Here is a 22,822-nt window from a genome sequence, read left to right on the forward strand (position 1 = left end):
GGACTTTTTGACCCGATTTGGGATTTGGTGTCGTGTCGTGGCTAGTAAGCTATCAGATCGAATGCATGGAATGGTTATCTGTGCTGCTGCCGATAACACAAACCCCTCTCTCTCTCTTGCCCCTACGCAACGCTAGCTATGACAACCGATTCGCCGCCCTTGCGCTGTTCACACAACATGCATGAATTATTCTGTTTTTCTGTTCAACCTCTCGTGTCCCGTATTACCGGTCGGCTATTGCTCCTACCTTTTGAAAAGATTAATATGCACTTAACGGGACTGTTGATGCCGATTTCAGTCTATTCTTAGTCCCATTACCCACTACTTTGTCCCCGCCTATACTTTATTTCGGAAGTGGAGCTTCCATCTAACAGGACTGTTTCAAGGGCTTTTTTCATTCGTATGACATAATTGCTTCAAACTGATGAAATACTCTGATGGCGCAGAGGACCTAAGGTAGTCTTTTCATGTTACGTCGCCAATGGTACGCTTGACCAGAACGATGAAAAGATGAGCCAAACCCAAAGTCAGCGCACAAGTGATACAGGACCGAACTCAAGCAAGCCTGTCCATAACTTATCCGGGAAAGAGAAAGAAGCGCACATAATCAATGCAGAGTAAGGCGGGGTAGAAATATCCATTCTGTGATGTTTGTCACATCGAAGGAGGTACTGTATTCAAAGCTCGGCTTCTCAGCCGGGCAGATACACATCAGTACAACAACACTGCTGTACTCTCTCAAAGAAATGGGGCAAATTGAATGATCTGTCCTGTTGAAATAGAGGCGTCTCAGTAGACACTTAACTCACTTACATTGTCTGCTCAGCAAACTGTATTCGTACTACGAAAAGATATGTTGAGTAGATAACTATGCTTTAAAGGAAGAATGACTAAGAGGGGTCGAAGACCGGAGCCGGAGGGATTTCCCCACGCCAAGGTCGGCGGGTCCAGCTTTTTCCGCCTGCCAATCGATCACTCCACGGAGTCCAGGCTCACTTATACGTACATGTCCTCCGCATACTACAACCTACTGTATATCTCTCCGACTACCTTCGGCACTCATCATTTCCATTACTGCCTGCCAATACGTGTGTCAATTGAACTTTGCTGGTATAGACTTCACATCTAAACGATGGCCTCCTCCTCCTCGGAGCAAAATCAGCAGCAAGCAGCAGCAACGCCGTCCTCATCTGCCTCGGACTCGGTCCAATCGAACTCTTGGGAACGGGTTGAGCGAAAATTCTCCAAGTAGGTTAACCCCCTTTTCTTCTTGTCATCCTTAAATTTATACCCCGGGCTCTTTTTTCCAATTTCTCGTTTGCTTGGCACCGTAATCTCTCCTTCTATGCGGCTGTTGTCCCAGACGGGGATAAACAACATGCCTTGGCTGCTCTATCGATTGTTGGCAATTGCTCGGTTGCTCGCTTGTACTGCTGGACCAGACCTCTTGCTATCTAGCGTCAGTGCATCTAGTGTAACATCCATTACTAACAGCACTATAGCAAGTCTGCAAGTGAATACTTTGATCCGTGCCAGGATTTCGCAGACCGGAGTCTGAAATGTATGAAACGCAATGCTTTTGATAGAGAGATGTGTCATGACTACTTCCAGTGAGTATCTTAGCCCATTATAACTCATATTGCCTTCTCTTGTGAACACTTGCGCTTGCTGTTCCCTTATCAAGAGTGCAGATCGTCAGTGTTGCACTCTGTATCTGGTGGCTATTCTCATCCCTGCAGTCGTTCAACTCTATTGTACCATGTGCTGATTGACTCTCCAGGGCTTATCGCGACTGTAAAAAGCAATGGGTGAGTGAAACTTGCTCTAAGTGGTCACCTCCCTTTATCTTCGCCGGCGCTCATCTGTCGGATGCCTTTCCCGGGAGCTTTTGGACCTTCTTGGAAAGGTTTTCCCTGCCGTTCACGTCATTGCTAACCGTTATCTCTACAGTTGACACAAAAGAAAAGAGGTGCTTAGGCTAGTACAGAAACAAACACATGGCAGCCCACCTCTCTAGGTTGCCTTGGTTTCCTGTTCCTTGATGCCCCACGATGCCAGGACCTACTTAAAAGCCAGCATCGACCTTGGCCGCAAGCCACTATGTAATGTGATTCATGAAGATAGTGGTATACTGTGTGCTTCGGTCCTAGATGCCGGCCTCGATCAAGACAAGCAGAGAGCGTCAACAATCTTTGCATGGTGTTGTTCTTTGCTAGGCGGAGAGCTAGAGAATTATTGACGGCGGATTTGGCAATGGGCAGTTTCTCAAGAGTGAAATGCCTCCTGGGAATATCCACAGGCTGGCCGAACTATCAGGTAGGCGTTAAGCTTCATCTTGATGTCTTCTTCATCCTTCTCCTCTCCTCGCCTTCCGCCTACGCTTGTACACTACTTGTATGTTTATTTGATGTTGTCATTGAATTGGAAGGGTCTCTTCTCTGTTTTGTTGCTAGGAGTAGCAGCGCCGTGGGGTTCACTATGCGCCTCTAAAGTCAAGATGTGTATAAGGGAGGTTTACTTTCGGCCTGACGTTTTGTCCACCAAGATATACTTTCCTGTGAGGCCTGACCACGGACGGATATCCTCGGGCTTTAATCCAACCAGGTAACTCTATCTTGTAACTCCATTCCTGAGCCTCTACCAAGGGAATATGACAAAGCCAATTATTCCGATGAAATTGGAATCATGATAATTGATCGATCAGTCTATGACTGCGTCATCACCCCACTAATTGAAGGAAGGCATGGCCACATGCCGCCGTCACCGCCTTCCAAATGAGCTTCCCCGCCCACCAAACTCAGCAGAAAGACGATAAAGATAGTTGGAGAAACACCAACAATTTCCCCCTCATCTTTGCTGTATACTCAATTCTTCCGCACATCGTGTGCTGTGCTGGCTTGCGCAGCATACTTTATACTGCACTCTATAGTTGCTATTGACAAGTCGAGTCTCTAGCCTTATCCTCTCCAACCCCGTGTTTCCTCGAAACATTTGCTATGTCTTCCACTAATGACGCCGTCTTTTATCGGCGGAACAAGCAGATCCAAGACGCCATTGATGGGCAAAATCTAAAGCAGGCCCTGCAATTGATCGAGAAGCGTATTAAGAAGGGTGAAGACACACCTTTTCTCAAAGTAAGTCCTTCCTTTTGTGATTTGTGTCAAGATATCTACCTCAGTCGAAGCGAATTTCTGGCTGCATTCAAGAGCTTCCCTCCGATATGATTGTTTCTATGCTAACTGGAGTTTGAACGCTTGATTTAAGGCATGGAAGGCGTATGTTCTCTACCGTCATGCCGACGAAGCCCATCGCAAACGTGGAATCGCCGAAACTCTCGAACTGTGTAAAGCCGAACCTCCCACCACGGATCTGGAGACCCTCGATATCCTCCACGAGACACTGGAAAAACTTAGCGACCATGGGGACACCCTGAGAAGCCTGTGGGAAAGGGCCTCTAAGGCTAGCCCAAAGGACTTGGATATCCAGATGCGGTGGTTTGAGTATGGTTTTGAGGGCGACGACTGGAAGTCGGCGCAAAAGGTTCGCAACCATCAGGCGCCGTTGACAAGCTTAAGAGAGGCGCTAACCGGTCTTGCTTGGTCAATTCATAGGCTGCCATGTCTCTCCAGAGCAATTTTCCCAAAACTAGGAAGTATTATTTCTGGGCCATCTTCCTTTGCTACCTGATCTCCGTCGATGCGGGTGCTTCGGAGGCTGAACGCAAGCTTTTCGGAACCCTAGCCTATCGTATGATTTCCAAAGCTGGCGAAAGTGTTCCTCAAGATCCGGTATGTTACAACTTTCTTCCTCTGCGATCAGCGGCCTCTCGTCGGTCATCTTCCTCTGCGTGGTTGGATATTTGTCTGGACATCATGGTGATATTTGAAATCGTACACACAGAAGGAGTTGCTGAGCCCTCCCAGAGCTATTCAATCGGCCGAGGAGCTACTGTTGCTTGTTAAGATCTTTGAGTCTCAAGAGCGCCATGCAGAGATTGTCAAGATCCTCGACAGCGATAACCTAGGTCTGAATTCGCGCGTCGTGCAGAACGATTGGTCATTTGTTGGGGTGAAGCTGTCCAGTCTGGAAAAGGCTCAAATGTGGACAGAAGGTCTGGACTATGCAAAGAGCTTGCTCACTATCCCAAGCAACGAGGAAGAATTGAAGGCTCTTCAAGAACGTGATGATTGGGCAGTCTGGCACTTGCTCCTCACCTCAACTCAGAGGATTAACTCGTCAGAGTAAGTTTGCAGCGTGCATTCTCACGCAATGATGAAGCTCCGCCGGCTAAATTGTAAGTCCAGGACTACCATCGCAACTCAGGACTTCATTCGCGACTTTGTGGCGGCGGTGCCCAAGTCTCGCAATGCCCACCTAGCTCGGCTTGACATGGTACACTGGGGTTTTAAGTCGGGTAGCTCTAACGCCGAGGACTTAATCGCCGCCTGCAAACAATACTATGATCTCAACAAGCACAAGCTCTACTGCTTCGGCGATCTGAGGACTTACGTGTCATCACTCGATCAAGCTTCCATGACAAGCCTGGTGAACTATACTTCGAAAGGACAAAACGAGGGGACAGATGTAAGTTGTTTGGAATCTCGTGCGGAGCTGGTAGACTAATTTTGAAACAGGGAGCTTCAGGAAAGGGCGTCGCGACGATCAACGCGCTTAAACTTGAGTACTGTTTCTGTCTTTCGGCCAACGAAGAGAACGTCTCCAAGCCACAAGTCGAAGATTTCATCGTCCGCTGCCTGCAGGTCTACCGTGAGGTCCAGCGTCCCGAGAAGACTTCGGCTCCCACCACGATTGAAAGCCAGCCCAGCGATGACTTATGTATTTTGGCGGCCATGAGCCTGATGCGTTTCAGCGAACCATGCACGTCTGTTGCTGATCAGCAGATTCCTGACGCCGTGCTCATTCGCGCAGCAGCTATCCTCGAACGCCTCCTTGTCGACTCACCCCACAACTATCAGGCATTGTTACTTGTCGTCAGGATCTATCTGCGCTTAGGTGCAGGATCCCTTGCACTGAGCAGCTTCAGTAAACTTTCAGTGAAGCAAGTGCAGTTCGAAACTGTTGCTCACAATCTTTTCACACGCCTTGCCACAATCCACCCACACTCCGCCCCACCAGTTGAAGGAGCTGAATACAAAGACTTCAACCCACAATCCGCTTTTGTGCAGGCCCTTAACTTCTTTCGCACTGCAGATCTCACATCAACCAGGCATCGCACTAGAGGACTAGATTATGGCAGCTATGTGAATATCGAAGGCACCATCGAATTGCAGAGGCGTCTGAGGCAAAGCATCTGCCGCAGGATGTGGGCGCTAGACGTAAGGCGCATACAGAGACTGGCTGGTGGGGACCCTATGACTAGATACGAAGATATGGGTAAGTAGGTTCTGCACCATTACTCTCCTCTCATGCTCACACAACCGCACGGCACAGCTAGAGATGAATCGCCCTTGGTCGACCAACGTGTCTTCGACGCGTTCATGAACTGCGAAGCGCCTGGAAAGCCTACATTTGAGGAGCGCATACGCCTGGGTCCTTTGCCTAGTGTGAGTTCTTCATTTCTCTCGTGATGCCATTGCGACTTACAAGATTAGAACGGATGGATCAAATCTATGAATTTAACCGACCATCTGTTTGGCACTTTGAAGTCTCTGGCTACCCAAAAGCCATTGACTGTTGAGCCCGAGCTACCAAACCTTGATGACATCTTGGGTGAAAATGTGGAAACGGAAATGACAACAGCAGAAATTGAAAGCGTTAAAACAAACCGGAGCCTCCTGGCACTTGCTCTGTTCTTGAGTGGGTCCAAATCTGTTACTGCCGAACAAGCAGACGCCAGTCTTTCCCAGGTGGAAGCATGGTTGGACTCAAGGTTTCAGGATATCAATGATGGTGACGGGAAGGTATCCCCGGTTATTTCGAGAACTGCACTTTCCTTGGATTCGGACGCACCAATTGCGCCAACTTGGAAATACTTCCATAATCAGTTCATGGTCCTGGACTCGCTTAAGGCCTTGTCCCTTCTAACCACCGTCGCCACGCGAAAGGGGTCCAAGAACGCCAAATTGAGTCGGGAAAGAATTGACAAATTGGCTGACACTACACGCCAAGTCTTCCAGAGTATTAGAACCGGTGGTCGTACGCTCAAGTCTCACGTCTCGGCTTCGGGTGGGTTGGGCGCGTTGATCGACATGGTCCTAGCTGGTCCCGACCGCGGGCCGGAAGGTAGTAAGCTATCCTCCGAGTTGGACAAGACACTTGATATGTCTCAACTGGAGGTCTTCTGCGGTGAGCTAAAGGAAAGCTGGGAGGAGGGATTGAATGGCCTAATCGCCGTAACCCTGTGAGAGCATCTTGCCCTTCACTTTCTTCTGACACGAATTGAAAGGCGGCCACCGAACCTTGATTATATAATGCTTCGTCAATCCAGTCTTATAGCAAGCTTAGTGGTTAATCGAACATTATTCACCAACTGCCTATGTTTATCAGTCTATTGGGTCGGGCCAATGCGAAAACTGACCATCTCCTTCCGTGCGAACTGCATACAGCCCCATTGCAGCGGAGACAGCTCAAATTCCCTGAGTATGTAAGATTTGGTTCGACCTAGACCACGAGGCTGAGTGGCGTGAATGTCGGTCCGGTCCTGCAAGGGCGCTTATGCGTGTAGCGAAGCAGTCATTCTTCTATCCCTTGTTTGTGTTCCGACTCCGATCGGATGCATACTGAATACCTCTTGATCACCATCCTCTTCTTCTGTTTTGTTCTTTGGGTTCCTTTAGTTCTTTATGTGCATGTCACCGGCCAGTCGAAGCAAGCCGTAGGTGCATGTTGGACTACGAGGCACGCCATTGCCGTAAGATGTTACACGACCATCGCGCATCGAGAGTCAAAAGGAGTACAGGATATAACGACGGTTAGTTCTTGCCCGATCCCATGCCTGTGTGTGCCACGCACACATTCCTTGTCAGGTGTGGTTGTCGCCTTGCGTCGCTGGCTTACAGCAGGTCGTGGCCGATTTTAATCACAGTGTCACTCAGTAGTCAGCCATTCTAGCGGAGCAAGTCTTTGTATATATGCATCAACCAGTAAGCCTTTGCTATCACTACCAGGCTCTGGAGCTCTAAATTTTGCTTCAGCATGGTCTGCTTCTAGGCTTCAACCCCCTCCCCTGTAGTCATATTTGCTTGTGTTTGTTTCTCCCTCTGGACAATGGGTGATACCAACAATGGCTCTACTACATTAACGTATGAATACAGACGCGCGTTGCGATCCGAAGACATACTGACCCAGACGGTATGCCTCACTGTCAGCTCGTGTTGTGTTGGAATGCGCCTGTATTCGAAGATCTCCATCACACGAGCTCCGGGATGGGAGGATTGTATGTACTGCGTCCCTGTGAAGTGAGCCAGCTCGCTGGGAATTAAAGGATAATATGATGCTGAACACTGCATTTTGATAGTGACTTGTTTCCTGGCTTGGGTATGCGGTTTTGAGCTGCCAAATTCCTTATCATTTCACACCTGTGCACATACTGAGCCTTTCTCTATGCCATGACCAGCTTGGCCTGATAGGATATGCCGCTATCACCTTCGAAACAGATCGACATGGGAACGGCATTCACCAGTGGGCCGTCGCTGCTTCCGATCTGAGAGAATTCTCCAAGGTTTGAGAGGATCCCACCGCGGCCAGCTGTTTCTCGTCTTTGCTGATGGTGAACCATGTAGCTAGCGAACGCCTCACAGATCCTCTACGGCCCTTTGATCTTTATCACTAAGCTATCCATCCTACTCTTATATCTCCGCCTCTTCGCGCCGTCAAAGCGCAACACCCCTTTCTGGCTCATCCAAACCCTCATCTGGATGAATTTCCTCTTCTACTTAGCCGACACCATCGTCAAGATCTGCGAATGCAAACCTCGCGCCAAGATCTGGGACCAAGACATCCCCGGGCAGTGTATCAACATCAACATCCCGATTCTGGTCACGTCCATCGTGAACGTTGTTTCCGACTTTCTCATGCTCCTGCTTCCCATTGTCTGTGTCTGGCGCTTACAGATGACATGGTGGAAGAAGATGGGCCTTTCGGCTGTGTTTGCAGCCGGCATCTTGTACGCTGTTCTCCCTTCGGCTCTTGAGTCCATTTCACCTTTTTGTTTCAGATTGGTCTTGCTAAGAGCCAGACCAGTCTGACTTGGGGCGGGAAGCTGAATATTTTACCCTTTCATAGTGCTTGCATCTGCAGCGTGATGCGTCTCGTAGTCAGCGTCCGAAACCGCACCACGCGGGACAGAACCCATGACTGGTTTCCGGAGTTCCTATGGACGTGAGTGCTCTTCTTGCAGCATCATGATGAAGCGGAATCCTAGACTAAAGTACTGGCTTTTTGGCATTGATATAGCACCGCCGAGATCACCTCAGGGATCGTCGCCAGTTGCCTGCCCGCGCTGCCAAGTTTCTTCAAACATTCGTCCCAGAAAGCCAAGGCTTGGGTATCGAGCATCGGCACGGGGAGCGCTTCCACGCAGGTGAAGGGGCCCCTTGCAGCCATCGACCAAAGACCTGGACCGGGACCGGGGCCGGGACCTGCAATGCGTACTATTCCGCAGCGGCTCTGGAGATCTGGACACGACTTCACAAGTACTACGGAGTCGACGGCAGATAGCTACTGGGAGATGAGGGATATTGGGGCTTATCGGGGCATATGCTATACCACGACGGAGGCCACTGCCAGTCGGAGTGCACCAGAGGCTATCAATGTGAATGACCTTGATCCGACAAGTGAGGAAGAGCAAAGGCCCAGAGCCGGGATCTTGAAGATCGTCGAGGTAGATATTGAGACTGGACCTGAGACGGAGCGATGAGAAAGTACAACGAGGACTGGCCATCGGGTGAGTCGTGATGAGCCCTCGGCCAAGGCATGCGAAGCACACCAAGTTCATGTGATCAGGCCTTGCAGACAAAAAAGCGGCGTATAGCGGTAGAAACAAAAACATGTCATATAATCTGTTTCAGCAAGCAGGCTACCTGAGCCGCTAAATCAGTATACTTGAGAGTTTATGAGATCCACTAATCAGCGCAGCAGATTACCTGTCACCCGATGGCCAGTCCCTCATAGAGCTCATCACATACGCAGTGTAAGCATGATAGGGAAAAGCAATATACTACATGGCGTAAGTAAACAGGTACGTAGTAATGCAACCTGGGTTGGGAAAAGTGGAAGCTGGAAGCCACTTTCTCCACAAAATACCTAAGGCAAGATGTACCGATTAGCGATTAGCGATAAGAGATAAGAGATAAGCGATAAGAGGTGGCTATGACACGTGACAAAGCTGCAGCAACCCTAAGCCCTACCCTCGCTACGCACTCCCGCAACGGCCAACCAAAAACTGGCAGACTCCATCGCGATTCCCATCCGCACCGGCGCACGTCGACTCGACAACCTCTTAGCAGCAACACCGTCGTCGCCAACCGCAGTCCATAACCGTCGTGATGGCTCAGGAACGCTCCGGAATCGTGGTCGGCCTCAACAAGGGTCACGTACGTTGTCCCCTGTTCTTTTGATCTCCTGCAACAACGATTTGATCCGGTCGAGTGTGGTGGAAAAAAATGTCGAGAGTGGGAAAATATACACGGGAAGGAGGATTTTCCTATGCCAAGGGCAGGGTGAATTATTGTCGAAACCACAGATGTCACCATGCTTTCAGGAAAGCTGTCTGGGGATTCATGGAATTGAGGAAGGGAATAAGGGACTTTTTTTGAGGGAGAAAAGAACTCGAACTTGACCGACTTGGCTGGATCAAATCGCGCTCCACTTCCGCTATGTTCCTTGACGACTTTGCAAGGAAAATTTCGGTCATGGAGAAATACGGACACAGTTGCTGACCTGATGCTTCGGCCATACAGAAGACCACCCCTCTTAACACCCCCAAGACCCGGGTCAGCCGTACCAAGGGCCAGTCTTCCCGCCGTACCGCTTTCGTTCGTGAGATCGCCCGCGAGGTTGTCGGTCTTGCCCCCTATGAGCGCCGCATCATCGAACTCCTGAGAAACACTCAGGACAAGCGCGCTCGTAAGCTCGCCAAGAAGAGGGTACGTCTTTGCATGATGAAATCTTTGATGGGTGAAGGGAAGGGGGAAAGGGTTCGCGGGCAGCTCGTTTTGTTTCGGTTTTGCGCCAATCCATGCTCGTTGGTCATCCTCGACAATCATTTACTCGGTATCGGAGAAATGCAATCCTCTTCAAATTGAACTCGGGTTGCATCAACTTCGCATCGACATCTCAACATCTTATCCCATGATCTCCACCTCTGCCAGCTCGACTGCAACAGACGACCACACCGACCCTGCACGAACAACCGAACCGATGGGATGAACCGGAACCGGAACAAACGAGCCAGCTCTCCGAACTCTTTTCCCCAACCGTTCCCCTTCCCGTATCTCCTCCATCCCGCAGATTTAACTAACAACAATCTCCTCCAATTTAGCTCGGTACCTTCGGCCGTGGCAAGAGAAAGGTTGAGGACATGCAGCGGGTCATCGCCGAGGCCCGTCGTGTTGGTGCTCACTAAACGTCTTCTTTTTCTCTCTCTCCATTTTCCTACCCAAAAACCACCAACTGTGTTTCTCTCTCCCGATTAGCCAAGAATGAGATAACGAGAACAAAAAATCATTCTTCTCTTATATTTGTCATCAGAGTGGAAGGATACAACAATAATGGAATATGAGGAAAATCAGAGGACTAGTCAGTGACGAGGAGAAAACCACCACGCACGTCGCCCCATCCCAAGAATTAAATAAAATACCCTTTCTCGGCCTACCTACTTTTCTTCGTGCACTGTAGATTTGGCTGTGTCTTCTGCTATTGCTTGTAGAGGTTGAGTGATTGCGATGATGAATCTGGACGGTGGACGGGCGATTGATTGGCCTTTTCCTGTGTCAACAATGGGTGGATGGTGGTCTAGGCCTACGTAGGCTCTGGAATTCTGGTGTCCTTTGCAGTGATTATGGATTGGATGGTGAGTTGGTTCAGGTGGAGAAGGAGCCCGTGGCTCCCTCTGGTATTGCTATCTCTGGTCCCATTGATCCCATGCGGAGAAAGCATGCCTACACATCACGGGGAGTGATAACAGATGAGCTACTGCTTCTAGAACGGTAGCGTTACCCACAGGTTCATGTAACTTGGACCACGCCAACTATGAAATATCTCGACGTCGTACCCTCGCTACTACCACTCGGAAATAGATGGCCATGTCAGTATCATACGATCATGTGAAGCATTTCATTCATTATCTATGTTCGATTTCTACAAGACGTTCCCACCCATCTCCCTATTTCTTGCCTGGCAACTTCAACCACTTGGGTATTCCACCGGGCTTCCGCTTTTCGCCCGTCTTGGTCTCGCTACTGCCCGTGGTCCCCAATGTCCGACCACGCGCGTCCTCGGCGGTCTCCATGACCTCTGGGGGCTGCTCCACCTTGATTTCCTGGGCCCGGGTCCGTAACTCCGGCTTCAGGAGCTCGCGGCTCGCGTGAGCCGCCTGGGAAGCACTCTCGTCCCAGCTGAAGTTGACCAACACCCGGCCCGCCAGCCCCAGGTCTCGGATTAGATGCGTCTGGTCCGAATCGGGGATCACCTCCTGGATCTTTCGACCGCTGCCGCCGCCGCCGCCACCTCGCGAACCCGCGGGGAGATACGTGATGACGAACTTCTCTGCGCTGGCAAATGGCGCGGCCAGGCAGTTGCGCACAAAGTCGTACAGCGTTCGTCCCGTGTCCTCCCGGCCGAATCTGGCCACGACCTGGCTTTGGTCGGGGAGGCGGACCTTTACCTCGACATCGGCGATGGCGGCCCGTTTTTCCTCCTCGGCGGCTGCTTTGGCGGCGATCTCGGCGTCCGTGGGGAGTCGCTGGGGTCGTGAGGCGGCGTTGAGGCGGCGTTGATGGGCTTGTGCGTGGTCCAGGGATGGGATGTAATCGGCTTCGTTGTAGGTGGTTTGCGCGGACTGAGGCGTGTCGCCGGATGGAGGGGAGAAGACGGTCACGGGGCGCGAGAAACCAGCGGGGACTTCTGACGGATCTGAGGCTGGTATGGTGGGTTGAGGGGCAGGGGTAGTAGGTTGCTCTGGTGCTGGTGCTGCCGCTGATGTAGAGGCGGGTGTGGACTCGGGCTCGGGATCCCGCTGTTCAGCGATGCCATTCTCCAGCGATGTTTCTGTAGGTGCGGGCGCTTCCTCTTGCTTTGGGGTTGGGTCCTCGGAGGTCGCGAAGTATTCTTGGATTTTTGTCATCGCTTCCTCCAATGGCTCTTCCGTCCGCCGGAAGCTGAGCCTTAGTAACACGTTGCCGCTGTTGAAACCAAGTTGTGCTAGTGACTTTTGGAAATCTGCAAAAGATGACAGCTCCCGCTGAAGGACCTGAACCACCGGAGTTTCGTAATATAGTCTACCTGCGCCCTCGTTGCCACTTAGTACACCGCGACCCGTCAGGTTGCGGGTCGAAGTGCCGCCCGCAACGCCCGCCTCGAATTTGCGCAAGATGAACCAGATTGTTGTGGTGCTGGGAAACTTGTCCATGAGCCGCCCGTTGGGGGCTCCCCGTGCTTCTGATTCGGGGAGTTGTAACGCGACTGTGACGACCGAGGGGGAGCGAGACGACTGGACCAGCTCCAACTTAGCACCGGAGGCAAGTCCGGACAGTCGAAAGACGAGCGACATGTCGAGCTCTTTTCCTTTGTATCTTGACAAAGACGGTGTTAGTTGAGTACACACTGCTTTATAGGTTCGATACTACGGCGGGGTTGTGTTATGGGCGGGAGTCTTACTTCAGCCCATGTTGACTGGGATCTACACCAAGCTTGGTGCAGGCCTCTTGCAGTATGTCAGTTAGATGCTTGCCCGGGGTAGTCTTGACAGTAGCCCTTCGAGCTGTCGAGTCCAGGACCACGACATGCGAGCTCATGATGCGAGGCTGCGGGGTGTGGCAGTCGAGGTAATCAAGTAGAAAAAGAACAGCAGGCCTGCTGAGATAGCTGGAGAGAAGCTCAACGGTGCTTGTTTGATGTATGTCAGTCAGCTTTTAAACCGAGAACAGATATGCGTCAACAAAATATACAAGAGAAAGGGAGGTTGAAGGCTGACAAACCTAAGTTGAGATAACTATTAGAGTGTAGGCAGCGGGCGCAAGCGTCATCGGAAGAAGCTCGGCGGCTCCACGCGTTGCTGGCAGAGCTTCAGTTCAACTCCGTCCATCTCCATCCATCCTCCGCCCATCCATTCGCCCTCCCAACCATCCTCCTCCCCTTCATCTCTGCTTCACTGTTACTCCTCATTCTCTCTACCCCTACCTTCTCTACTACAGTTCATCCCTTTACTGATCTTCGTATCGCCTGAATCACTCACAATTTCACCCCAATCATGGTAAGTTGGCCCTGCGTGACCTCAAGGGTCTGAGCTGAGCAAGCATGCTGACCGAACCGTTTTTACCAGAGTTCTCCCTTCGATATCAGTGCGTACCCTCGATAATCTACATTTCGATAATCTGTACATTGACTGACCCCCCGCTGCGCAGATGGCGGTGCATGCGTCGCCATGGTGGGTAAGGACTGCGTTGCCATCGCCTGCGATCTCCGCCTGGGCATGCAGGCCTTGACCGTCTCCAACAACTTCCCCAAGATCTTCAACTACGGCCCTTCGACCTTCCTCGGCTTGACGGGTCTGGCGACCGATGTGGCGACCGTGTCCGACCTTTTCCGCTTCAAAGTGAACATGTACCGTCTTCGCGAGGAGCGGAACATCGCGCCCCAGACCCTGGCCAACCTGGTCAGCTCGTCGTTGTACGAGAAGCGTTTCGGTCCTTTCTTCGTCAGCCCCGTCATTGCCGGCATCAACAGCACAACGGGCAAGCCCTTCATCTGCGGGTTCGACAGCATTGGGTGTATCGATTTCGCCAAGGACTTCATTGTGAGCGGAACCGCAAGTGATCAACTGTTCGGTACTTGCGAGGGTCTGTGGGAGCCGGACTTGGTATGTTTCTTCTTGTTCCTCGGTTGGCGAATCATATCGGATCAGTTGCTAATTGAGATTGATTGCCCTTGACAGGCTCCGGAGGACCTGTTCGAGACCATCTCCCAAGCCCTTCTCAGTGCGGTCGACCGTGACGCTCTTTCCGGTTGGGGTGCCCAGGTTTACATAATAGAGAAAGATAAGGTTACCAAGAGACTATTGAAGGGAAGGCAGGATTAGACGAGATAATTACTTGGATCATGAATTTGTGTTATTTTCCCCCCTTGCGGCAGTTATGCTCATTGTTCTGCTCTCTAATATGACGCTTCCATCCATCCTCCCTCCCCATCTAGGTGCCATCAATATTGCCGAGGCAAGGCTGAGAGTGTGTGGGGATCCAGGCAATGACACGCTTATCCTAGGTGCTTGCGGTCTAGCCGCGATCAACTCATCTTGCAGAAATTGCGCTACATGGTATTGCTCAGGTACCGGCTTCTAGTACCAGAAGATAGGCGTGTGATTCGAGCAACTCCCGACTCTGGTGCGTCGGTACTCACTCCCGAGGTCAGCCACTGCTCCATGAATCCTTGATTCGGCTGTTGATGGGCAAATTGTAAGCTTCTACCCTGTTACCAACGACGAGTTGCACGGCTCCGACCTCCTACCTTGGACAGCTTAGGGTCACGTTGTCACCGGCTGGGACTGTAGGTGTGGAACATAAAGTATGCATGTGTTCTCGTCTTTCCGGGAAGGAGACAAAGTAGATTAGGGTCTGTTGACAAGACGGAGGAGAATTGTGAGTCCCCCGCCGGTCAGGTCCCTTGAGGCCAACAGCACCTCGACGAGAATTGGAGCCTTGTATACGGCGACTAATAGTAGTAGTCCCTTTACAAGTACAAACCCTAGGCTAGTCCCGGAGAAACTGTAATCTTAAGAAGACAAGAATAACCGGCGTTGGCTTTGACTATAGATAAGAGTAAGAGGAACTCGAGTACAAGTTGTATACTGATATACTTTAAGAATATTAATCGATATAGTCTAGTCAAGGCCAGAGAGAATGTTTTATATGACAAGAATTAGTTTATGACTTATAATGAGTTAACACGGGGATAGAAGTCTAAGAGCTTGCTATTCTTTCATAGTAGAAGTTAATTTAGATATTTATAACCGGCCTGTTGAGTTATACTGCGACCTGCCTCTACTCGGCCTTTGGCTGATACATGCGTGTATGAATAATCAATCCATGAATTTATCATTTAATAGAGGAGAGCTGGCTTGCGGTATGCTGATCTCGGCTGACATGCGCCTGAAAACTGCACCGGTACGTGATAGATGAGTTCGTAGAGGTATAGCCAGTGCTTCGAGCATGGTCTGGTGTATCGTTACAGCATCATGACCTGAGGAGCTTTCAGCAGGCTAACGACTGAAGGACGGGACGATGATGGGCTCAGCGTGCAAAGTACAGGAATCAATCGACAAGGCCATGCTTGATGTTTATGCTTCGAGGAAGAGAAAGGTGGAACATGAGTGGTGTAAAAGCGAGATCTATCACATAGTTCAAAGGAAGCGGACTGCTCAAGACCCTTGTCAATCTAGCCCCCCTAATTATTTCTTACCTCCCTCCAACTAGCTACAGCATACCAGCATTCGCGATCCGCAGTCCTCAAGCTGGTCAGACCCATGCAAAGTGCGGAACTACACCATGATTCTCAGCGGACTCGAAGTCGTCACCCGCCAGTTGGTACGTAACCTACGGCACGTTCCCCAGCAACGACAACCCTGCGGGGTCGACCTTACTCTACGCCAGGTCTCCAAATGGGCCTCCGCGGCAGCCATTGACTTCGACAATACCAAGCGTCAAGCAGCCCAAACGTCTCGCCTGCCCTTCGACACCACCAGCCACGCAATCACACTACAGCCAGGCGCCTACTTAGTCGACTTCAACGAAACCGTCCACGTCCCGCGGAATTGCATGGGAAGCGTATTTCCCCGATCGTCGCTCTGGCGGTCTGGCATGGGGATCGCGGCCGGCGTGGTCGACGCTGGATATGAGGGTGCGATGGGGGCTTTACTGGAGGTGAAGAACCCCCATGGAGTGGTGCTTTACCGAAATGCCAAGCTCGCCCAGATTGTCTTCGAGGAACTGGGGGAAACGGTCGAGGGGTATCAGGGGATCTACCAGTCTTCGACGAGCAGCGTGGGGCGCGATGGGACAAAAGACTGAGTGAAGATGAAAGGAACAAACAAAGTGTCGGACGAGGTCGGATGATTCGTTGATTGGGAAATCATAGAGTCAGGTGCGCGGTGACTCAAGTTTTGAGATCTTTGTGTTCTTCGTGATCTATGCATATCCCACAAAGGGAACAGAGGTAGAGTCAATGACTCCTCGTGGCAGACCAATTTTAGTTTTGGATTTTGCTTCGTCCGGTTGTTCCGAGTTGCAAATGATGGCCAGTTATAGCGCTGCGGTATTACAGGAGGGAGGAATACGCCGCACGATGTGGCTGAAAAGAGAGAGAGATTCGATCAGGTTGTTTGGTTGCCGGTCGAGGAAAGAGTCAATCAAGTCTGGGCCGGGACAAGCGGCAGATGGTCGGTCGGTCCATGGATTGATGCCCCGGAGACATCAAGTGACGGTCTTCCTGGGTCCATCGTATAGTTTCTCATCCATGGTCCCCTTCCAGTAAACAAGAAAGAAGTCAGAAGTAGATCGTACTCTCATGTATATGTCGATTGGTTTCGGGGAGACATTCGTGAAGATATCTATCAATTGACATGAAGACGATGAAAAGCAGAAGGAAAAGAAGGGGGGAAGTTTCAGCCTCCCCGCGTCTAGACCCGGCGATCGGCCCAAACTGGCCCCATCGATTTCTCAGTCACTTTCTTTTCCCCTCTTCCCAATGCCCATGCCAACTCCTCCAACTATCCTTGAACCTCCTCCTCTCCTCATCAATCTTCCTGCCGCTGCGTTTGCTATTGTACTAACCGGCTTAGCACCATGAACTACATCTAAACTACTTCAAGTAGTCTTTTGTGTCTCTTTCCAATCTGATAATATTTGCTTTCCCCACCCTGTTCTGGACCTCCTCTTGCTTGTCCCCTAAACTTCCTTCCCCCGAGTTTCCCTGTCCCCGTGCCATAATCTCTCGCATGCTGGCCTTCTCTCGCCCTTCCTGCGCTGCACCTCAACCGCGGATTGTTCGTGTCAATGACCGATCTTGGCTTTCATCAATTGAACATCCTGTCAGCAGATCCCTGGAATATCCAATCTTTCATAACAGTTAGAATCACCAACGCTGGTTCGGCACTTTAAACCGAGACATCCGCCAATTCCCCTACAGAAACTTCAGAGTCAAAACACGGAAGAAAAAAACAAGGAAAACTTCAACGTTTCCAGAACAATCATAAAAACAAGAACCTCGATTGCTCTCGATAATAGCCCGGCATCTAACCAATAAATATTCCTTCTTAGCAGCCTTGTTGCAGAAATTTCTATTGCCAACAGCTGCCTGCTCTTCGCCCAATTTTCCCTTCCACCGCCGCGCGGTGTCGCTCAGCGTGGGCTTCGACTTGACCAGCTTAGGTGATGTACGTTTTGATTGGTTTTAGCATGGGCTTGCTCGAGATGTGCTCCGCGGAGAACACCTGGTCGAAAGCACCTTTGTTTGCTCGTGATGCCCGCTTGCTAACATTTTCTGGACAACCCCAGACTGAACGCCATGCGCTGTGTCCCTTCCATAGAATCCGGTCGTAATTCGCTGATCTTTCATCAATCTCCTTCGGTTTCCTGGCGCCCTCCTATATTATAATTTGCCAGGACCCGAAGTCTCGTTCGCGGTGGAATCTGTTTTGGACACATCAACTATTATTCCATCCATACAGGGCGATCAACCCCCTCGGGACACCATGCCCGACTCAGCGGACCCCGAATGGTCAACCTCATTCGCATCTGGTCCTACCATGTCCTTGCTCCCGACTCAGTGCCTTCCCGGTGATGTGCCTGCAACTACCTTTCTTGACGACGATGCGCAGGCCGATTCGTCCGGTCGCCGGTATATCGGTGGACCCCAGAGTTTCGCAATCGATAGGCTGGTGAAGCTAAAGCAAGAACTTCGTCCCTTGGATTCGGAAACATTCTGGCATCAATTAATGGAGCAAATCAGTCTTATATGCAAGGCTCAATATGTATTCGTCGCTCGCAGGGCTCGGGACGATGAATCCGTGAATGAGATAGAAGGCCACAAAACGATGTTGTTTGGTACAGCCTTCTATTATAACGATGGACACCGCACAGCAGGCATGCACAGACGCAGGTACTTCGCTGGCGGAAACCCTCTCTCGCACATGGACCGCGAGAAGCCATGTCTAATCCCTGAGAAATTAGGAACCTTCATTTCTTTTGACCGGGATCAGCTTCCATTTGCCGCCGAGGGATACCTGGCTGTACCGCTCTTCTCAGGAACAAAGTGTCTGGCCTTTTTTGGACTCATGTGGTCGGAACCGGGCTTGCAAAAGCGTAATCTTTCGTGGTCGCTTCTCGAGATGATCTTGTATTCTCTTGAAGACTTGGTTGTTCAGCGGATTCGCGACGACGTGGACCCTACAGTTACTGTGAACTCCGGTCAAGAGAGCACCAACTCTTCTGGAGGCAAGACATGCGTTGTCGGCGATGTGAATATCGGGGTTGTCCATGGATCTGCAGACTTCTCATCGCAGCCACTGAAGCCCTACGCGAGGAGCTTGTCCCACGAGCTTCGGACACCGATGCAGGGCGTGGTCGGGATGCTGGACGTCATGCATGCTACGGTACGCGAAGCCATCCAAGACAAGCCATCGCCGAAGGCTGGATTTGTCTTTCGCACCCTTAAGGAGAGTATTGAAATGGTCCAAGGTCAGTCTCAGATTCCCATCGCCTATGTGAATTTCATGCTGATTTCCAATATTTTGGGTGGTACAGATAGTGCACGCAGAGCCGTCGAGGCGGCGGACAATGTTGTTCATGCCTACGACATGAACATGCAGGTCCCCAAGACCCCCCAGTGTGAAAGGGACGATTTCTTCAGTGGTCCGTCGCAGAGCCCGGTTGGTGCGAGCGAGGGTCGACCGACCATTTTCGGGGAAAGGAGCAACATCACAGTCAATCCGTACAAGCGACGACGCAGTAACCCTCCGGACTGGAATGCTGGTCAGCCACCAAAGTCAAAAGCGCCGCGGGTCTCCGCTCCCAGAGGTCTTTCGCCTCGCAGCGAAGAGGTCAAAAATGCGGTTCATGAAAGTGAAAAACTGCTTAAGGCTACTCCTGCTCACGAGATTGAAGCAGTAATGGCGAACGTGGTTGATCCCCGTCCGTCTCTAGCTGTTCGGCGTTCGGCACCGCACTTGCTACTCGAAGGCATTAATGTCAATCAGCAAGTTCCAGCTCTGAGAATGACGAAACTCCGTGATCTACTTCGCCTAGTCATCAACGAGTCCTTGCATGTGGGTGGTCGACCCGACTTCGCTGTGAGTAACGCGACAGAGCAAGGAGAGCGGATCGAAGTCCGCTCGCGGTCATCTAATGGTGAGGTCTTTTCGAAGACAATCGACTGGTCTGTCGACCCGGCCCTTCCAGAGACTCTATTCGTGGATGACCGAGACCTGGCCAAGTTGATATCTTGTGTGTTTCTCAATGCTGTCAAGTTCACCAACAGCGGTATGATCACAGTGACTGCCACGGTTGGCCGCAAGGCGAACGATGTCTTGATAAGCATCAAGGACACCGGGCCAGGTATCCCGGATGATTTCTTACCTAAACTTTTCAGGCCATTCGCCCGTGAAGACACATCCACTACCCGCAGTAAAGATGGGCTTGGCTTGGGTCTCCTTGTAGCCAAGGGATTGTCTAGGAAAATGGGTGGTGATCTCATTTGTGTCCGCTCCTCGACATCGGGGCCTGATCGTGGCTCGGAGTTTGAGATTAGAATCCCCGCCAATCAGCCTGAGCCTTCAGCGGACCGACCTTTGCTGCCTCCAAAACTTCTTACACCTCCTCAGCTCACTGAGACGATGCGGCTGAGCAATGCAAACAATATCACGCCAGACTTTTCCTCATTGTTGCCTACCCCGCGGACACCTGGTTCACAGGTCCAGCAGCCATCTCCGTTTCTGACTGATGAGCCACCGTCGCTGGCTACAACGCCTGCGCCCCCGCCTCCCAGGAGCACACCACCACAGCGCCACATCAACGGTGATACTCACGACAGCCGTCTCGGGGAGAAGCATCCCTTGACGTTTCTGGTGGCAGAGGATAATAAGATCAATCGGCGAGTCTTAGTGCACATGTTGAAGCGACTTGGCTACAGAGACATATATGAGGCTTGTAACGGCAAGGAAGCCGTCCGCATCATGCAAGATGTTCTTGAGGCACAGCGTCCTGGCCAACAAAGCCCGAGTGAGGATTCGAAGCTAGTGAATGAGTCCGACGGCTTCACGGTTCCCAAACCACCCAGTCAAACCAAGACACGAAAACTAGTGGACGTGGTACTTATGGATCTCTGGATGCCAGAGATGGATGGCTACGAGGCCACATCCAAGATTCTACGGATGGTTGAAGAACACCGGAGCAAGCTTGCCTCCGATACTCCGACTGACCAGCACCTTACCGACACACAACCTCCAACAGTCCTGGCTGTCAGTGCCGATGTCACAGACGAGGCTCTAAACCGTGCCACGAAGGTTGGCATGAAGGGTTACATGACCAAGCCGTACAAGCTCTCGGACTTGGAACGGCTGATCCTGGGCTTTTGCAGCAACAATACCGCACGGCCGCACGATGATTCGATGAATGCATGAACTCGTCCATTTTCTGTTTGTTTTTGAAACTCTTGTTCTTTTCTGTTTCTCGCTTGATACCTCACCGTTGACCTTCCTTTCGACTCTTTTGCTACCGCCCACTCGGGCCAGACTAGTATTGTCTTATTTCGTGGACTCCTTTTTCTCCACGTGATGTTTCTATAGATAATTTTTCCGTTGCTGATGTTTGAATGAGCGATCTTGTGCACCCTTAATGATCTATGACCAGGGGCAAAAACGGAGAGCTGAATAAACGAGAGCTCGATGGACTTGGAATATAATAAATCCAATTCGATGATGATTCTTATTGACATGGGTTGAATTCGATGCCACTGCATTGACAGTCTTGATAAATGAATAGGCGGTGGTAAATAGTCCATTCGTACTGTTGTGTGCTGAATGGGCGGGATAAGTCATGTTTTGCACAGTTTTGTTGGGGATCTCATGGGCCTCCGTCCGATTGATATATACCTGACGGCTCGCTTGGGATACTCCGAGCAGCCTATGCAGACGAAAGCTATACTCCACATCAAGAACTCAACTGACCAACCGAACACCTTGAGAACGCTAAGATCACCTTATATTCCTTGACTAGACATCTTTGAACATAGTAGCACAGCCTAAGCGCGAAGAAGATAATATGGATCATGTCATGTCCCCGTAAGACCAAACAAACAAACATTTGGAAATACGAACGACTTAGAAAAGTTTATTACATCGCTGAAAAGAAAACACCGATCATATAAAGCTACCGGGCCCGATTTGGTAATATTCTCTCCCTCTCTCTCCCTCAATCTTCTTTCATTGCCCCACAGAACCAACGAGAAGAAACAAAATCACAGCTCGAAAGAAAAGAACCCCCCTTTCGTCCGATCGACATGGGCATTTATGTGAGCTTCTGCTTGATGAAGAAAGAGCGGAGATGCGAGAGTTGCCAGGCACAAGCGGCCGAAAGAACGAACAGCTGGATCAGGGTCCACCGGACAACGCGGGAATTGGTAGCCTCGGACTGGTCGCGGAATTCGGCCTCACGTTCCTGTTAATTTTTTGGGATTAGCGAGCTCTTTCATTGAACCCCGAGATCGTAGAGGGCGGGGTGGGGCCTGTTCTCAGTGCATATAGAGAGAGGGGGGATCGCGTCATAGTTGAAAGCACAAAACTGGGTTCAGGAGGGGGGAAGTCAGGGCACATACCCGCTGGAACACCTGCTCTCTCCGGATATCCTGCAAGCGACCGTTCAGGTCCTTGACCTTCTGCACAATGTCCTGCATCTTGTCCTTGTCCTCCGACTCGATCTTGCTGGTCTCGCCGATGGCCATGTCGAGGGTGACCTGGACGGCGCCGGTCTGGGCGCCGGACAGCCAGCCGCCCGTGGCGGCGTTGGTCTCGGGGGTGAGGCAGATCTTGTGCAGGCCGGCGTCGGCGGCGGAGAAGGTCCAGCGGCCCGAGTGGCCGTCGCGCTTGGAGACGACGCGGTGGTCGTTGTCGAAGATCTCGTCCACGGTGATGAGCATCTTCAGGTTGGGGTCGACGATATACGTGTTCGATTGTTCGTTGATGACGGCCGTGGAGTAGGTGCCTGTTGTTGCTTTGGATTAGCTTGGGTGTGAAATTGATGATCTTGCCGGGCAAATTACTGACCGACAACGAGGGTGTCCTTGGGAAGCTCCTCATAGAAGCACTTGGTTTGGCGCCCGTCCATGAAGAAGTAGAGGGCGTTGGCGGGCACCGACAGACACAGGATGGCACATACGGCCAGCGCAGAGGAGAGCCATGAGGCCGATGATCGAGACGCAGCCATGATGCGATCCAGATCCAGGAGTAAATTGACCTAAGAATCCGAGTAAATGAAAAGGAGGGGGAGGAAACAAAAAGAAAAGGTAAAGTGGAGGAGGGGGAGGTCGACTGGCAGAGCAAGTAGAGAAGGACAGATTAGGATGGCAGCAGCAGCAGCAGCAGTTGAAACCAACAAGA

The 22,822-nt window shown here is 51.1% G+C and overlaps 9 protein-coding genes across 9 annotated transcripts; 7 read left to right on the forward strand and 2 right to left on the reverse strand.

Annotated features, from left to right (window-relative positions):
- Positions 1 to 966: 966 nt before the first annotated feature.
- BO72DRAFT_286596 (uncharacterized protein) lies at positions 967 to 2,087 on the forward strand. The gene is made up of 4 exons (XM_040940333.1): positions 967 to 1,248; positions 1,503 to 1,610; positions 1,781 to 1,808; positions 1,951 to 2,087. Exons 1-4 carry the CDS (start codon positions 1,133 to 1,135, stop codon positions 1,975 to 1,977), a joined length of 279 nt encoding a protein of 92 aa, XP_040804704.1. The 5' UTR covers positions 967 to 1,132; the 3' UTR covers positions 1,978 to 2,087.
- Positions 2,088 to 2,839: 752 nt separating this feature from the next.
- On the forward strand, positions 2,840 to 6,490 carry BO72DRAFT_445267 (MDM20/NAA25 family protein). Its single transcript, XM_040943996.1, has 8 exons — positions 2,840 to 3,134; positions 3,265 to 3,540; positions 3,612 to 3,788; positions 3,901 to 4,241; positions 4,305 to 4,584; positions 4,635 to 5,394; positions 5,452 to 5,564; positions 5,613 to 6,490. Exons 1-8 carry the CDS (start codon positions 2,997 to 2,999, stop codon positions 6,363 to 6,365), a joined length of 2,838 nt encoding a protein of 945 aa, XP_040804705.1. The 5' UTR covers positions 2,840 to 2,996; the 3' UTR covers positions 6,366 to 6,490.
- Positions 6,491 to 7,130: 640 nt separating this feature from the next.
- BO72DRAFT_525162 (uncharacterized protein) lies at positions 7,131 to 9,002 on the forward strand. Its single transcript, XM_040949935.1, has 6 exons — positions 7,131 to 7,396; positions 7,478 to 7,497; positions 7,577 to 7,681; positions 7,743 to 8,125; positions 8,245 to 8,340; positions 8,416 to 9,002. Exons 1-6 carry the CDS (start codon positions 7,228 to 7,230, stop codon positions 8,876 to 8,878), a joined length of 1,236 nt encoding a protein of 411 aa, XP_040804706.1. The 5' UTR covers positions 7,131 to 7,227; the 3' UTR covers positions 8,879 to 9,002.
- A 420-nt stretch (positions 9,003 to 9,422) lies between these two features.
- BO72DRAFT_525163 (60S ribosomal protein eL36) lies at positions 9,423 to 10,585 on the forward strand (the record flags this gene model as incomplete). The annotated part of the gene is made up of 3 exons (XM_040949936.1): positions 9,423 to 9,554; positions 9,921 to 10,106; positions 10,502 to 10,585. The coding sequence occupies exons 1-3, from the start codon at positions 9,507 to 9,509 to the stop codon at positions 10,583 to 10,585; spliced, it is 318 nt and encodes a 105-aa protein (XP_040804707.1). The 5' UTR covers positions 9,423 to 9,506.
- A 707-nt stretch (positions 10,586 to 11,292) lies between these two features.
- Positions 11,293 to 13,151, reverse strand: BO72DRAFT_422790 (putative UBX domain protein). Its single transcript, XM_040942824.1, has 2 exons — positions 12,838 to 13,151; positions 11,293 to 12,752 (listed from the first exon to the last, which is right to left on the reverse strand). Exons 1-2 carry the CDS (start codon positions 12,972 to 12,974, stop codon positions 11,345 to 11,347), a joined length of 1,545 nt encoding a protein of 514 aa, XP_040804708.1. The 5' UTR covers positions 12,975 to 13,151; the 3' UTR covers positions 11,293 to 11,344.
- A 74-nt stretch (positions 13,152 to 13,225) lies between these two features.
- On the forward strand, positions 13,226 to 14,572 carry pup3 (proteasome core particle subunit beta 3). The gene is made up of 4 exons (XM_040942825.1): positions 13,226 to 13,432; positions 13,502 to 13,520; positions 13,584 to 14,038; positions 14,114 to 14,572. The coding sequence occupies exons 1-4, from the start codon at positions 13,430 to 13,432 to the stop codon at positions 14,255 to 14,257; spliced, it is 621 nt and encodes a 206-aa protein (XP_040804709.1). The 5' UTR covers positions 13,226 to 13,429; the 3' UTR covers positions 14,258 to 14,572.
- Positions 14,573 to 15,641: 1,069 nt separating this feature from the next.
- Positions 15,642 to 16,531, forward strand: BO72DRAFT_445273 (putative dUTPase). The gene has a single exon (XM_040943997.1). It carries the CDS (start codon positions 15,720 to 15,722, stop codon positions 16,239 to 16,241), a length of 522 nt encoding a protein of 173 aa, XP_040804710.1. The 5' UTR covers positions 15,642 to 15,719; the 3' UTR covers positions 16,242 to 16,531.
- A 1,218-nt stretch (positions 16,532 to 17,749) lies between these two features.
- Positions 17,750 to 20,958, forward strand: BO72DRAFT_286749 (ATP-binding response regulator). Its single transcript, XM_040940334.1, has 2 exons — positions 17,750 to 18,908; positions 18,975 to 20,958. Exons 1-2 carry the CDS (start codon positions 17,924 to 17,926, stop codon positions 20,846 to 20,848), a joined length of 2,859 nt encoding a protein of 952 aa, XP_040804711.1. The 5' UTR covers positions 17,750 to 17,923; the 3' UTR covers positions 20,849 to 20,958.
- Positions 20,959 to 21,406: 448 nt separating this feature from the next.
- BO72DRAFT_445275 (emp24/gp25L/p24 family protein) lies at positions 21,407 to 22,786 on the reverse strand. The gene is made up of 3 exons (XM_040943998.1): positions 22,490 to 22,786; positions 22,042 to 22,427; positions 21,407 to 21,884 (listed from the first exon to the last, which is right to left on the reverse strand). The coding sequence occupies exons 1-3, from the start codon at positions 22,647 to 22,649 to the stop codon at positions 21,735 to 21,737; spliced, it is 696 nt and encodes a 231-aa protein (XP_040804712.1). The 5' UTR covers positions 22,650 to 22,786; the 3' UTR covers positions 21,407 to 21,734.
- Positions 22,787 to 22,822: the final 36 nt, after the last annotated feature.

This window comes from Aspergillus fijiensis (genome assembly GCF_003184825.1).
Source record: "Aspergillus fijiensis CBS 313.89 unplaced genomic scaffold BO72scaffold_8, whole genome shotgun sequence".
Lineage (NCBI taxonomy): Eukaryota > Fungi > Ascomycota > Eurotiomycetes > Eurotiales > Aspergillaceae > Aspergillus > Aspergillus fijiensis.